General features: G+C 59.1%; 2 protein-coding genes across 2 annotated transcripts; one reads left to right on the top strand and one right to left on the bottom strand.

Annotated features, from left to right (window-relative positions):
• Positions 1-4,572: 4,572 nt before the first annotated feature.
• SIGMAR1 (sigma non-opioid intracellular receptor 1) lies at positions 4,573-8,213 on the bottom strand. Its single transcript, XM_075078453.1, has 4 exons — positions 7,977-8,213; positions 6,958-7,158; positions 6,333-6,425; positions 4,573-6,036 (listed from the first exon to the last, which is right to left on the bottom strand). Exons 1-4 carry the CDS (start codon positions 8,122-8,124, stop codon positions 5,810-5,812), a joined length of 669 nt encoding a protein of 222 aa, XP_074934554.1. The 5' UTR covers positions 8,125-8,213; the 3' UTR covers positions 4,573-5,809.
• On the top strand, positions 8,210-11,818 carry GALT (galactose-1-phosphate uridylyltransferase). Its single transcript, XM_075078452.1, has 11 exons — positions 8,210-8,356; positions 8,627-8,796; positions 8,873-8,948; positions 9,066-9,114; positions 9,340-9,469; positions 9,747-9,803; positions 10,108-10,230; positions 10,338-10,470; positions 10,924-11,007; positions 11,099-11,253; positions 11,353-11,818. The coding sequence occupies exons 1-11, from the start codon at positions 8,299-8,301 to the stop codon at positions 11,416-11,418; spliced, it is 1,101 nt and encodes a 366-aa protein (XP_074934553.1). The 5' UTR covers positions 8,210-8,298; the 3' UTR covers positions 11,419-11,818.
• The last annotated feature ends 3,509 nt before the right edge of the window (positions 11,819-15,327 follow it).

Here is a 15,327-nt window from a genome sequence, read left to right as displayed (position 1 = left end):
GTGTGCATTTGTCTGCTCACCTGTAGGTGGGTGCGCTGTCTGCATTGGCAGAGGTGGGGATGTGTGCTGTGTGCACAGGCAGGCATGTGCACATGTAGGTGTTTGGGGGAGGTCAGTGTGTGTACCTGCACTGTCAATCCATGTGCAGGTGCAAAGGGGCATTCCAGGCAAGCTCCAAGTGCTGAGCCCTGACCTCCATCTGCTAGAGCTGAGGGGTCACTGCACCATATCCCAAGCTGGGCCTAGAGACCTGACCACACGCTGGGACCACTGAGGGGTCCCCCTGAAGGGTGCTATGTGTGCCCGGACCCTGGTCAAAGGTGTTAGACCAGATGTGGCCTGGACCCCCCAAACAGGTTCCCAGAGCCCCAGCCCCTGCCTGGCATGGGCAGGATGAGGCCACACATCTTCTCTGTCACTGGAGGGACTTGGTGTTGCTGGCTTGCCCTGTGTGCCTGCTTGCAGCAGGGCAAACTGAGGCACCAGAGTACCGTCAAGAACATCTCCAGATATCAGACAAGGGTGTAAGCCAGGGTGAGCATACAGCACCCTGACGCGCTGCTGCACCCACAGCACCTCACTGCCCTGGGTGGAAAAGCACAGGGCTTCCCCTGCCAGCAGCATTCCCACAGTGTCCGCACACTCCCACTCTGCCTGCCTGCCTGCCAGTTTTTTCCTGACTCCTCTTTTCTACGGAGGCAGCTTTGCCAGGAGGCAAAGGAAGTTCCTGCCTTTCCCTGGCTTTTTTGTCAGGGGCAGCTGCAGGGCTTGCATAGGTCCCTGGGGAACAAGCATCATCATCATCCCGTGGCACCTGCACACAAGGGACAGTGGCTTTGGCCCCATCCCACAGCCAAGGCAGCTTGTCACTGGGACCTCAGGCTGCTGCACTTGGTGGCAAGGGGTGTCAGGAGCTCTGGGTGCCAAGGGCTGCTGGCTCTGTCCCCTCTGGGGCCACCTGCATGCTGCAGGGACCAGGGACAGCCTCCTTTTACAGCCTGGCATGAGCTTCCTGCCCTTTCCTTGGAGCGTCTTGTGGAAACAGCCACTGGCCACGGCTGCAGTGGGATGTGGCTCTGCTCCTGGGCTCTGCAGCCTGGGCTGAGTGTCTGCCCCCTTTGCTGCATCCCTCTGTGGGGAAAACCTGCCACTTCTGGGCTCTTCAGCTCTCCTTTCCCCACAAGCATCTCTGGAGAAACTGCCTCTTGTCCTTCCACAGCACCGGTGACCCTCAGGGCTTCTTGAGCCCGGCGGCAGCCCAGCAGCACTCAGCACTGCGCAGCATTCTCACTTGCCACAGAGATTATCCTGGAAAAATGAGCCCATTCCTTGGGAGAGCAGGGCAGCTCCCGACCCTGCAGGGCCCCCGGGTGCTGTTTATCTTTGCACAGGAGATAAAGCAGCTGTCAGCCATCCCATTTTGGGGCTGGACAGCTGTAGCTCACCCTGGCCCATCCCATCCTACCACAGCAGGGGTAGGGATCTCCTGGTGCTTGCCAGCCCCTCTGAGCATCAGTTTGTCCATGGCTGGCTGATGATCCTGCTGAGTTGCTCCTGGGAAAATATGGCCCGGCCCCATTTCAGAGGGACCCACAGGACCAGCCACCCCCACAGGACTTGTTACACAGGTCTCCATCATACAGGAGGCTCCAGCCTCCCCCTCCCAGTGCTGCTGTGTTGCACCTCAGGGTGCTGGCACGCTCTGCGTTGGGCTGTGCCCCATCCCCTGCACACCAGGACGGGGAGGGAGGGAGGCTGAAGGCTGGGCTGGATGGGGTGAGTCAGATGTGGTGGTGATGGTGATGGGACTTTTCCATGGTCCAGCAGGAACCCAGGCGTTTAGGGAAGCTCCCCTCCTCCAAGGCAGAGGGGCTGGGGTGCTTGGGTCAATGTAGCACCCACAGGTGGGGGATGTGGCCAGGATGTCTAGTGGCAGCACCGAGGTCTGCATGGGGTGCAGCATGTCCCCTTGCCCTGGGCATGGCCAGCAAGGGACCTGGCCCAGCTGGCCCAGCACAACTCAGTTCCTCCCTAGAGCCTCCATGGTGACCAAAGTGGCTCTGCGGCTCTGCACATATGTCACGAAATGTCTCTGTGCTCAAGGCTTTCCCTGGGGCAGCAATCAGGACCATGTCCCCTCCACCCGCGTGCTTGGCATCTTTGCACCACTGGGGTCTGGTGACAGTCCTAGCTGGAGAGAAAGAGAAATCCCCCAGACAAACAGCTATCGATGGCTGCGGTGGAGGCGGCACAGATAGATACTGGAGGTATAGACGGGCACGGCAGACAGCAGAGCAGATTGAGAGATACACAGAGCAGAGAGATACCGCAGGAGGAATCGGGAGATAGATCCTGCGGGCTGATCAATACCCACCGCATGCAGAGGAACAGCAAGATAGAGTGAGCTGCAGCGGGAAGGTGTTCAGTGGGCAGCGATGTGCATTTGTTCTGGTGATGGCTCTGGGGAACTGCTGCTTGTGGTCGCTTCAGCTGGGGCTGGGACAGAGCCAGACCTATGGTGCACGTGCACGTGCTTGTTTCCTTGCCTGTCTTCAGCCACCCCACAGGGGCTTGGTGTCCTCTGAGGTGTGCTGGGGTCCCAACTGGTCTCTGAGTACCAAAGGGTGCAAATCTCCCATGTCACTGTCACATCCTCCAGCCCTGCAGGGATGCCCCTGCATCCATTGGCTTCTCAAAGGATGCTGGGTGCCTGCATGTGGGCAGCCGATGGGGAGAGGGGCAGCTTGAGCAGGAGCCCTGGTGCAAGTCCTGTGCTGGAGCTGGGCGACTGCTGATGAGTTCCAACCCCATGCCTCAGTTTCTCTATGTGAATCAAATGATGCAAGCCACAGGGAGCTGCGTCAGTCCAGCATGGACACAGGCATGGATAAGGAGGAGTGGGGAGAAAGGGGCAGAGGCAGCAAGAGCCTGCAGGACATGCTGTGTCCAGGATGTGTCTTTCATCTGCTGGTCACTGGGGACATTTACTTCTCCGTAACAGGTTGCAAACACTCACACCAAAGTGAAGGGCTGCTTTTTGGGACCCCTGAATGCCTGGCACTGTCCCTGCTCAGTGCTGGGATGGGGACAACCCCTCCTGCCACAGCAAAGCAGCCAGGGCTTCTAGGTCCTAGCCCAGGTCCATCCCAGTGGCACTTGCTAGAGCCACCCCATGCTCCCTGCTTTCTCTGCCAGGCACATCCCAGCATGGCTGGGGATGGTGAGGAAGGTACCCTCAGTGCAGCCCTTCACCCGGATAGGGCTGACAGCCCTGCGACCAGGCTGGAGGGGATCCCCCACCCGTGATGGAGTTATTGACACAAGCTCTACGGAAAACACTGCTGAGATTGTTCACGCTAATGTTATTTAGCAGCAATATTTCCGTAATAAAAGAAATCAATGGGCAAGAGAAAAGACCTGTCCAGAGCTTTGATTTTCTCATTTTAATGGCATACTTATTTACTCCCACCAGCGTGCCCATTGGATTTTCATTACGCGGCCTTCGCTGTAAGTGGAGCGGTATTGATACGAGCTGCTGAGTTAGCGCCTTCCTTCGCGGGCTGGCGTGGGATTGCTTATGTTCCTCAACAGGGCCCCGCTAATCCCCAGGGAATGGGCATGGTATGGGGCCAGGGCGGCCTTGCAGCCCATGGAAACGCACAGGCACACACACACAGCCTGCCCACCTACATGTGTACACACACGGTCTGCCCATGGGCACAAAGGCATGCAAACACATCTACCCGCTTGTCTGGCCGGTCTATATGCATGTGTGCACACACACGTGTGCACACTCCCATCTCACCTGCACAGGCACACACACATGCACACAACTCTTCTGCCTAGACACATGTGCATACAAAAATGTTCTACCCATGTTGGAGCACACATATGTGCAATTGCTCTGACCGTATGGACAGAAGCCCTACAGTTCTACCTATACACACATGTGCAACCCCCACCTGTTCTGCCTACACCTGCCTGCAAGCTATTCTATCTGTATGCATGCCTAACTGCCCTGCCAAGACACACACACACATAAAACCATCCTGCTCACACCTACACACGTACGCATGTGACCTGTCTGCCAGCATGAGTGCAAAAGCACATGCACACACTGAGCCTACATAACCCATTTCCCTCCTGTGCCCTTCTCACACCGGAGGGTCCACGTGCGTCTGCGTGAACTACCAACCCACTGCACCTGGGTCCATCTACCCCCAGGACTGCATGTCCAGCATCCTCAAAAGGATGGAGCTCCCCAGACTATGTGGTCCCCCATGGAAGCAGGGCCCTAGCACCAGCCCAGGCTTTTGGTCCCCTGTGACTGCAGCGGAGGAGTAACAGCACCATCTCCTGCTGGTCAATGGGAGCTGAGACAGGCCTGATCCTGCCCAGCACTGCACCCCCCTGCTCCCAGGACCCCGGTGGGATGATGTTGGCTGCCCAGGGACACCCAGATGTTCCCAGCTGAAAGCAGGACCCCCACTGAGCCCAATACCGGCGAGATCCAGCACTGTTCCTTGTGGCAGGGGCTCAGCACACCCCAGAGATTCTCCTAGGGATCCGAGCTGGTGGGTTAAACAATTTTATTACTGATACCTCTTTTCAGGTGGCAAATTAAGAAGTAGCCCGTGTGCAGGGCTGCCAGTCAGCAGACAGAGACAGTCCAGGGAGCAGGAGGAGCGACATGCTACAGGCCTGGTGACCGCGGACACACACATTAGCTTGGCAGCGGTGCGGAGGTGAAAGCCCTCCACCAAGCAGCAAGCCTGCACAGGTCCGGCCGCAGGGCTGCAAGCAGGGTCCACAGCTGGGCTTAGTGCTGGGGACCGCAGCACTCCCTTGGCGGCTGGTACCTGACACCAGGAGCCGAGCAGGGCGGCTGTTCCCAGGGGGTCTCACAGCCAGGGGAGGTGTTTTGAGGGGCGAGATCCCATCCTGAGCTAGTACAGAAGTTCAGGCACCTGCAGACACTGGGTATGTGCATAGCCCAGAGGCCACACAGAATGGGCTCCCGGTTAAGGCGACAGACGGTGGCTCTCCCCATTGGGGGGGACTGCAGGGAGAGGGACCACGGGAAAGGGATCCTCTTCCAGCCGCAGCCATACCTTGGGGCAGACGACACACAGGGGACCACGAGGGACCTTCAGCATGGAAGCTGGGCATCCCCTTACTGACCAGGATGTCCCAGCACAGATCCTGTCCTGTGCCAGGGTGACATTGTGTACTGCCAACCCACAGCAGCAGGGACAGAGCCACAGGAGATGCTGCCAGCTGGACACAGCACCCTGCGCTTCCTACAGCCCCGGCAGCTTGCCAGGGAGATGGGGAACCTCTTGGCCGACCTTTACAGAGGGTGCTCTGGCCCAGCTCACCCCATGTACCCTGCCTGAGGGTGGCATCCTCCTCCTGATGTCTCAGGAGCTGCAGAAATTTTGCAGAGCCTGGAGACAGCCAGCTCCAGCCCCTCTGCAGCTGCATGCTGAGGGCACACAGGGGTCTTCGTAACCTGCAAGGCCACTCCAGCCCCGATGGATGGAAAAGCAGGACATGGCTCCGATCAAAAGGGGGGAGAGGCAGGTAGTAAAGACAACTGGCAGTCTGTATTGGTGTGACTGCCGTGGTGCCTCTGCCCTGGCACCCAGCTGCCTATGGGGAAGGACAGAGCAATTTGGGGGAGACTTTGGGAGTCTCCTGATGCATCTGCTAGAGCCTGGGCTCAGGGAGGAGGAGGAGGAAAAAAAGGGAGGAAGGCTGGGAGGAGAGGAGCCAGCCATGCCTGGGAGGGTGCCCCATCGAGCCAGGCTCAGCAGCCCAAGGTGCTGAAGAAGGCATTGGCTTCCAGAAGCAGGCCCTTGGCATAGATGCGCAGGGTGTAGAAGAGGGTGATGAAGTCCTGAGTGCTGAAGAGGGTGTCAGCCAGGGCGAAGGCGAGCGTGGAGGGGATGAAGCCCCGGCCGTACTCCACCATCCAGGTGCCTGCGCTCCACTGCACTGACGTGGCCTCTCCCGCCTGGTGCACGATGGTGTCCCCTGCCAACACAGAACCAGTACTGCTCACAGTGGCTGCCCCACATTGTTCCCAAAGAGATGTGTGGGACTAGGACTTGCAGGCCTGGCACCCTAATCCCTCCCCAGTCTTGCTCACTTTTCTCTTACTGACATCTACTGAGATTCTGGGATATGCCACACGGGACACAAACTGTCCCATTGTGAGCTTTTGGCTTCTGCCAGCTGGAAGGAAGAGGCTCTGCAACAGCAGAGCACCAGCCTGCAGAGCAGCCATGTACCGGGACACAGATGCAGGGCACCAGGGCTGTTGCACTTACCAGGATAGTAGATCTCACTTCTGGTGGTCCCCTCTTTCCACTGCCGGAAGGTTCCCGAGATGACGGTGTCGGAGATATCCGCCCAGTACCGACCTGCGGGAGGACAGACAGCACTGGCTCAGCGCATCCCTGCTCTGAATGGCTTAGGATCCCAGCTCTGAGCCACAGAGCAGTCCTCCAGGGGGAAGCTCTCCAGGGCCTCGACACACTGAGGAGCACAGCCAGGTCTGGTACCCTGGCTGCCTGTGTGACTGGCCATATCCCACTGGCCATTGCCCAGCCCGGGCTACTCAAGTGTCCTTAAGCCCCATCATTTCCAGCAGGTTTGGCATTCAGTCCCTGCTGAAGCACCAGGAGATATGATGCCCGCCACCGCCTGCCAGCTGGATGCGGAAAGTCCTGGCCACACAGCATGACATGCACAGGGACTTGCAGGTGCTGCAGGACACCAAGGGGGCTGGTCCCCACGCGGAGGGTGTTTTCCAGCATAGTGCACCCCGTAAAAGAAGCAAAGCAGTGGCCTCCTGCCCTAGGCACACCACAACCAGGGCAGCCGGATGCAAACGAGTAGAGTGGAAAGAAGTCAGAGAAACCCCCCTCCTGCCAGCTCTGTCATCCCGCTTACCCGAGTGTCCCCCAGTGTCAACAGCTGTCCCGAAGAGCAGCACGTACTCGGTGAGCGAGGCGTGCAGGAGGCACATCGAACCCATCCACCCGCCTGCATTCACGAACACCCACTGCAGGTCCTCATCTGGCAGGATGTGGCCAGGGTGCTTCTTCCGTAGCTCCACGATGATCTTGGAGAAAGCCAGCTCATGGTCCAGCCCTGCAGCACCCAGGGTTGCCGTGAGTCCCTGGCATGGAGTAAATCCTGACGGCCCCCCCAAATCCCTTCCACAGCCACAGTGTCCCAGCACAACCTTAGACGGGTCTGCCTAGGGAAAATGTCTCCCCTCTCCAGCCTTCAGCTCCCACGACCGCTCCCCCAGCTCCCCTGCCTCCCTGGATGGTGGTGTAGGACATGCAGCATGAAGTGCTCCAGCCCTACAACCCACCCCAGGTGCTGGGCTGTATGGGCAACCCAAGCAGTGACCCTGCCCTGGTGACATGCAGCCCCTACACTGTGACTGCATGTTCTGTGGGGCCAGCCCCTGCCTCCAACCCTAGCTGGGGGGTGGGTTCTGCCCCTGACCCACCTGGGGCTTGGTCCCACGACATAGCCCAGCCCCAGAACCGAAAGAGCCGCCTTAACCCTGGGTTCAGCCCCAGCCGGGCTGGGTGACGCTGCTGTCCCAGTGCCCATCCCTCCACCGCTCCAGTCCCACTCCCCCGCCCCACTTCCCCCATGCTCCCCGTCCCTGTTCCCCGGTGCCGATCCCTTCTCAGTACCAGTCCTACTGCCCCAGTTCCAGCCCCCCACCCTTCCCTGACCCCAGTCCCGTTCCCCCCCGCCGTGATCCCTGCCCCCCGGTACCGGAACCTCCTCAATCCCGCGTCCCCGCTACAGTTCCCTACCCAGCCCAGGCCGCTGCCCGCCCCACCTCGATTCCGCTCCCCGTTCCCAACGCCTCCTTGGTGTCGGTCCCGCTCCCCTCCACCCCCTCGCTATAGCCGGTGGGCCCCGGCCACACGGGCGCCGCGTACCCGCGTGGTGCCGGGCGAGCTGGGCGATCTCGGCGGGGCTGAACTCGTACCGCTTGGAGGCCAGCCATCCCCGCAGCCCCTGCAGCACCAGCGCCAGCGCGCCCAGCGCCAGCCCGGCCCGCAGCGCCCGCCGACTCGCCGCTTCCATGCCGCCGGGACGGGGAGCGGGAACGGGAGCAGGCCCGCCCCGCCGCGGCCACGCCGTCCCCGGCCGCGGGTGGCCCCTGCGCCGGCGCGACGGGGCGGAGCGGAGCTGGAGCGGCGGCTGTAAGGGGGCCGGTCGCGCTGCTGCTGCTGCCGGGGCTTCCGGGAGCGCGGCGGCATGGAGCCATCGCCGGTGGGGGAGGAAGAGGAGGGGGGCAGCAGCTTCCGCGCCAGCGGTACGGCCGGGGCTGACTTCCTCCCTCCGGACCCCCGGTCGAGTCCCGGGAAGCGAGGGCTGCGGGGACCCTTCCTGCCCGGGCGGGTGGCGGCGGGGAACCTCCCCCCCCGCACTGAGACAGGGAGGAATGGGTGAAGATTAGGGTGGCGAAAAGTGGGGTACAGACCCTCTTGCAGGGTTACCCGCGGAGGGGCCATGGTAGGTGGGTGGGTGGGGGGTGCACCCCTTGTCCCTCTCTCCCTGACGCCCCGCTCCTCTCTCCCCGCAGAACACCAGCACGCTCGCTACAACCCGCTGCGGGACGACTGGGTGCTGGTGTCGGCGCACCGCGTGAAGCGCCCCTGGCAGGGGCAGCTGGAGAAGCCACCCCCCGAGGACGTGCCTCGCTGGGACCCCAGCAACCCCCTCTGCCCCGGGGCCACCCGGGCCAACGGCGAGGTACCGCCAAGGACCCAGGTGTCCGGGCTCCCCCCACCACCCGTGCCTTCCTTGATTCCATCTCTTGCCCCGGCAGGTGAACCCGCAGTACGAGGGCACCTTCGTCTTCCCAAATGACTTCCCTGCACTGCAGCCTGATGCTCCCGAGCCTGGTAACTTCTGGGGGCAAAGCAGGCTGTTAGGGACCCCCAGACTCGGGTGCTGGCGGGGGTGGCTGGAGAGGCATGGGTGCTGCTCCAGCACCCTCTGCATTCTCTTTTCTTCCCCAGATGAAAGTGATCACCCATTGTTTCGAGCAGCCACAGCCCGGGGTGTGTGGTGAGTACCCCCATGGCTCTGGGGCTCCAGGCTGCGATGTTAGCCAGGACCTGTGGGATGGACGCAGACTGAGCCCACTCCTGTCTTTGCACAGCCTGTTCTGTGCATGCCTGCTCTCTTTTGGGGGTATTTTGTGGGTCTCACCCCTGTTCCACTGTGAGCTGGCAGGGCCATGGGGGTCCTGGGGATGTCCTGTAGCCCAAGCCATGTGTGTCTTCTCCGCAGCAAGGTGATGTGCTTCCACCCCTGGTCAGACCTGACGCTACCCCTCATGTCACTGACAGAGATCCGGGCCGTCATCGATGCGTGGGCAGAGCTGGCGGCCGAACTGGGTGCCTCCTACCCCTGGGTGCAGGTCTGGGGCTGGTGGGGGCTGCCCTTCTCTCCCTGCCCTGGGGGCTTGGGTGGAGTTGGGGGGCTGTGGCTGGGTGCTCTGGCGGCACCCAGGGTTGGGACCCTCTGGATTGTGTGTGGGTCCTCCATCCCCACCTCATTCTCCCCTGAGCCTTTTCAGGTGGGTGCAAGGTTCTGCTTTCCTGTGGGATGTTTTACTGGTGTGCTGGGGGCCCCTTGGCAGCCCACAGCAGGGACCCTGTGGCTGGGACCTGCTGGCTGCACCTCTTCCTCCGCAGATCTTCGAGAACAAGGGAGCGATGATGGGCTGCTCCAACCCACACCCCCACTGCCAGGTGAGGCTGTCCCATCCATGATCTGGCTTAACTGTGAGTCCCTGGTGGGTGACCTACAACAACAAACCCAGGTGGAAGGTGTGAACAGGAATCCCCCCACCCTGGTCCTAAACCTTTGTGCAGAGATCCTCTTCCTCATGCCTGTCCTGTCACCTCCCCTCCTGGGTAACGTCTCTTGTGGCTGCCACATGTTGGACTCTCCACGTGGTGGCAGCACGGACCTGCAGATGGGCAGCGTGACTGGGGCACCCCTGCAAATGTAAGGTACAGGTAACCCAGCCCCGTGCCCCAATGTCCCTCCCAGGTGTGGGCCAGCAGCTTCCTCCCAAACGAGGCGCGCCTGGAGGACCGGACCCAGCAGCAGCACCTGAGCCAGCATGGCGTGCCCATGCTGCTGGAGTATGCCAAGCAGGAGGCTCACCGGAAGGTGAGGGCATGGGCACCCCCCTAGCCCCCAAGAACAGGGTACCTGGGAGTGCCCATCCCTGGGGTATCAAGGCTGCAGGTGTCCCCACTGAGTGCCGTGTCCTGCAGGAACGGCTGGTTGTGGAGAACGAGGACTGGTTGGTTGTGGTGCCGTACTGGGCCACCTGGCCCTACCAGACCCTGCTGCTGCCCCGCCGCCATGTCTGTCGTCTCCAGGACCTCCATGAGGGCGAGAGGGACAGTGAGTGGCTCTGCAACTTGTTAGCCCCTATCCCACGTCCTTTGGGCTTGGCCTTCATTAGGGGGCAGCTCTCTGGCAGCCTTGCTGGTGCTGGGGGGTCAGGGCTCAGCTTGGTGGGTGGGACTGGCACCCCCATTTTGCCAGGACAAGAGCTGGGTGTCCAGGCACAGGCAATACTGGTAGGGGGCTAGTGTCCTTTCTGGGGTGATGAAGCATATGGTGCCCATATTTTTGGGGTGCCAGCTGATGAGGAATGGGTGCTTCTCCGGCCATGTTGCTCAGGCTGTCTGCATGGGTGGGCGGGGGGGAACTGCAAAGTGCATCCCTCCTGCCTGTTGCTGATATCCATGCCAGGGAGGGGTGCTGAGGGTGACCCTCCCAGGCCTGGTGTGCTGCCTGCCCTTGGAAGGGGCTGGCCAGCTCAGGGTGTGACTCCCTGGCACTCCCCTGCAGGCCTAGCCTCCATCATGCAGAGGCTGCTCATCAAGTACGACAACCTCTTTGAAGTCTCCTTCCCCTACTCCATGGGCTGGCATGGTGAGTGGTGTGGCTAGGGGACCCCTGTGACCCTCTTATCTGTGTCTCTGTCCCCTCTGTGGGGTTCATGCAGCAGCTGTACCCCCGGCAGGAGCCCCCACGGGCCCCTACCTGGAGGAGGACTGTGGGCACTGGCAGCTCCATGCTCACTACTACCCACCGCTGCTGCGCTCTGCCACTGTTCGCAAGTTCATGGTGGGTTATGAGATGCTGGCGCAGGCACAGCGGGACCTCACCCCAGAGCAGGTGAGCGCAGCTCAGGGGGGATTGTGGGGAGCCAGGGGGTCCTGTGCTGGGACTGTCCTGGGACCAGCTGCTGGCTGCCCCTTGTTCTGTGCCCTGCAGGCGGCTGAGCGCCTGAGGAGCCTTCCTGAGGTACACTACAAGCAGAAGGCCAAGGAGACGTCATGAGGAGGAGCAGCAGAGCGTGCCCTTTGCTCTGCTGGGTGAGGCCAGGGAGAGGAGTCAGCTTGGGGTGGCAAAAGCTGAGGCCTGGGAACTCCTGTCACTTGTAAGCCCTCTGGTCTCCCAGCTTCTCCTGAGGCTCGTCACAGCTGGGCCTGGCTTTGGGACTGGTTTTGCCTGTTTAGGTAACCCAGTCCTCATCCTGCAGCATCCTCATGCAGTCATTGTGGTTCCCCTGGTCTCCTTCCCCATCCCAGGCTGTGTCTTCCTGCCTCTGCAGCATGCTTGTACCAGCACTAAAGGGCTCACCCGCCTTCCAGTCCAGTCTTACTGGTGGGACTGGGAGCGTTGCCTTCCCTGTGTTGGGTCACAGCTCCACTGGCCAATAAAACCTGGAAGCAAAGTGCCTCTGCCTGTGCCCTGGTGGCTTTCAGCCCTGGGTGGGAGGTTTGGGGTTTGTGGTGGGATAACCCTGGGAGCTGCAGGGGGCGTGCTGGCAGCCCTATGCTGCCTGCTGCTGTCCCCATCTCTGCATTGCCTCCTCTTCCTCCCTGGGGGGAGCTCTGAGCCTGTCTCTGAGCGCTCCAGGCTCAAAGAGGAGCAGGAAGCAGGGGAGAATTGATGCCCAAGGCTTACCCAGCTCCTGGGAGAAGGCTGAGGCCTGGCAAACTCACTGCATGGAGGCTGGCCAGGGATGCCTGGCTGTGGCTCACACAACTGCTCCTCTTCCTCTTCTCTGCCTGGGGCTGCTGGGATGCAGCAAGGGGCTGGTTCATCACTAGCCTGCAGGCTGCCAGGGTGTCCATCTCTGCTCGTGGCACTGCTGCCCTCTTTCCTCTTCCCTGTACCCATCCATGGTGTGGGGCAGTAGCAGCCCAGTCCCTGGGATAAGCTGAGGGATGCTGCAGCCAGCTCTGTGCTCTCCCCCCGTACCCGCTCCTCCCCAGGGAAGCCCTGGGACTGTGCAGGGGTAGGTCCTGGCAAGTGATGCCCCACAGCTGATGTGGGGGATGCTCAGTGCCATCTGCCATCATATTTTTGCACAGTTTTTATTTATCACTAAAGAGCCATTCTTATAACTCCTTAATGAGGCTCCTATCCTTGTCAAGTCCGTGAGTGGGCTCCTGGGGACTAGAAATATCTTGCAAGGAAAGAAATGCTCTCTTCCTCCTACCTCCAAGATGACGATTTGTGGGGAGGGCTGTGCTCCCACCACCCCATCTGTGCATTGCCCCCAATCCCTACCCATTGGGCTGGGGCAGGGAGAAGGGCCTGGCTAGCCTGAGGCTCAGAGCCAGGCTGGATGTGGCTCTGCTGTGTGCTGCCCCCATCCTTCTCCCTGATCACACCATCCCAAAGCCCACAAGCCACCCATCAGCCAGCCTCAGGGCTCCCCAGGTGCCCAAGGGTTTTGCTGAGGCGGTGGTAGGTTTTGGGGTGACCCTTGAGCTTGGAGCCATCATTGTACAGACCATCCCCCCAGATGGCATGGGGGTGCCCAGCTCAGAGTGTGGCCTCTTGCAAACTGATTTCTTCCCTCCTGGGACAAGCATTGTCCATCTAGGCTTTGCAACCATCCCCATTGCAGCCACCATCTCTTTTTACTGCAACAAGTGCCTCTGCACCAACCTCTGAACTTCCCCACTCTTCCCCAGGGCCCTAGAAAAGCAGCAACCAATTGGCTTAAATGTGGGAATCCAGATTGGGGTAATTAGCCACTGAACTGGTTATAACAAAGCTAGTCATCTCCCTGCACGCGCAGTTAGCTCTGATTTAATAGCCCACCGACTCCCAGCCTGGGCTGCGATGCCTCGGCCTGGGGCCGTAAATGAAACTCGCAGTAAGTCAAGCGGTATTAAACTTTACAGTTGCCATCTTTAAAAACGAGACTCTCTCTCTAATAAATCAGAGCAAGTGGGATTGTAAATATTGAGGCAGGATCCATATTGCTTAATTAAACAGCGCCTAATGAACAGCCTGTTTGTTGTGTTGTGATTTAGGATGGAGGCTAGGGAGACGGCACGTGCTGAGGAGCGCTGATACCCATGCTGGGATGCCCTCCCTGGCAGGTAGCTGCTGCTGAAATAGCTCAGAGATGGCCTAAGAATTAATTTAAAAATTTAATTTAATAAAAATTAAATTTCCACCCACAAAAACAACATCTGAAACTTTCAGGGTGGAAGTCAGCAGCAGGTGGAGGAGGAGCTGGGGGGTTGCAGCCAGGTGTGACATCTGAACCCTGGTTACATTGAGCCCCCCACTTCCTCATGACAGATCAATGTCCTCTTGCCCCAATATTTTCAGTTTGTGTGAGGGGTGTGAAAGGCTGGGAGGGAGCAATGAGTTTTTCCTCATTGGTTGTATGGGGAGGCATTGGGCTAGTGCAAACAGAGCTGCTGGGGATGCAAAGGCGTAGCAATTCATAGGAACCATTGCTGCTGTGCTGTGAAGCCCTAAAGGCCTTTATATTTTGGTAGTTACAGTCCGGTTGTAATCAAAAAGTGATTTATAGTAAGGAGATAAAAAACGTCTAGCTGGGTGTGGGATGGTGGAGTGGAGGGGCTGTTGGACACATGGCTGTTGGTCCTGACCTGAAAGCATCAAAGGGAAACTGAGGCCCACAGTCATGCCCTGTAGGGATGTGTCTCAATGCTGTTTCACTTCTGCAGGGGAGATGCTGGAGATCATCCTGGGAAAAGTGTTCCTGCAGTGGGGTCGCCCTTGTCCTGAGACCCTGCCCCCCAGCATCAGGGCAAATACATCCTCTGTAATCCTTGCCCTGAGCTGCTCTGGAAGGACAAGCAGGGCAGGTGATGAGGGGAGCTGAGAAGAAGCTCGAGCATGGAGTTAGTGCATTAAAAATGCGTCGAGGTCCCACTGAGGTGTTTGCTCCTCTAAGGTGCATTAATAGGGCTGTGAGGGTTTAGGAAAGGGCTGTGGTACTTCTGTGCTGGGCCAGCATGTCCTGTGCTCTGCAAGGAGCAAGGGATCAGCCCAGCAGGGGGTGCGGAGATGTAGAGATGCTTGAGGGAAATTGCTGGGAATTTAGTGTCATTTCCATTGGGTTTTCTGACGTCGCTGAAACAATTGGGTCAGGCTACGAAGGGATGCGGTTCCTCCAGAGCTGCTGGGGCTTTGGCTTGGCTGAGACAAACCAATGTGCTCGCCCAGGCTGTAGCAGTGCCTGTCTCCATTGTCGCCTCTGTCCTGCATATTTGGGAGACTCAGAGCATCCCCAGCTCTGACACTGCCTTCTGTGGCCACATGTAAGTCCTGTGATGCTTCTCTGGGATGCTTCCCCGGTGCACAGAGACCCTTTGGCACGAGCACTTAATGGTGGATAGTAACTGTTAGAGGCATGTCCGTCACCTTTGATTATGTGTCCATGTCCTAGGCAGCTGCCCAAGGCTGTAGAGCTGCAGATCCCAAATCCCAAACCCTGCCCACACCTCTTCCATTCCTCCCTGCAGTGCACCTTCCTCAGTGCAGGTGAGACAATAAATATTGAGCAAAGGAAGTTAATCTGTGACCAGAGTGTTTTAGTCAGAAAAAAAAAAGTATTAGCGCTGGCCTGCTGCCTCCTGCCAAACTGCAGTTTTACTGTCCCTCCCGGTACTCGGTTTATGGCTGTCATTTCATTCCAGTTTTACTGTTGTTTTTGCCCTTATCGTTGATTTTCTCCTTGCCTGCTGCTGCCTGTGACTGAATGGGGCTTTTAGGAATGTAATAAGGAAGAAATTAATAAATTTTTAGGCAGGAAGCAAGGGAGAGGAAGGAAGGATGAAAGGAAGCAAGAAATGGAGAGAGGGAGAGAGGAAGGAAGAAGGGGAAGGAGGGAAACAGGGAGGCTAAATCCCTCACATTTCTATCTGAAAGACACCATCAGGCACTTAACATGAAAATAATTAAAAATTT

Source organism: Phalacrocorax aristotelis, chromosome Z (genome assembly GCF_949628215.1).
Source record: "Phalacrocorax aristotelis chromosome Z, bGulAri2.1, whole genome shotgun sequence".
NCBI classification, from domain to species: Eukaryota; Metazoa; Chordata; class Aves; order Suliformes; family Phalacrocoracidae; genus Phalacrocorax; species Phalacrocorax aristotelis.
The sequence above is the reverse complement of the archived record's forward strand: the minus strand, read 5'-3'. Positions and strand labels throughout refer to the sequence as shown.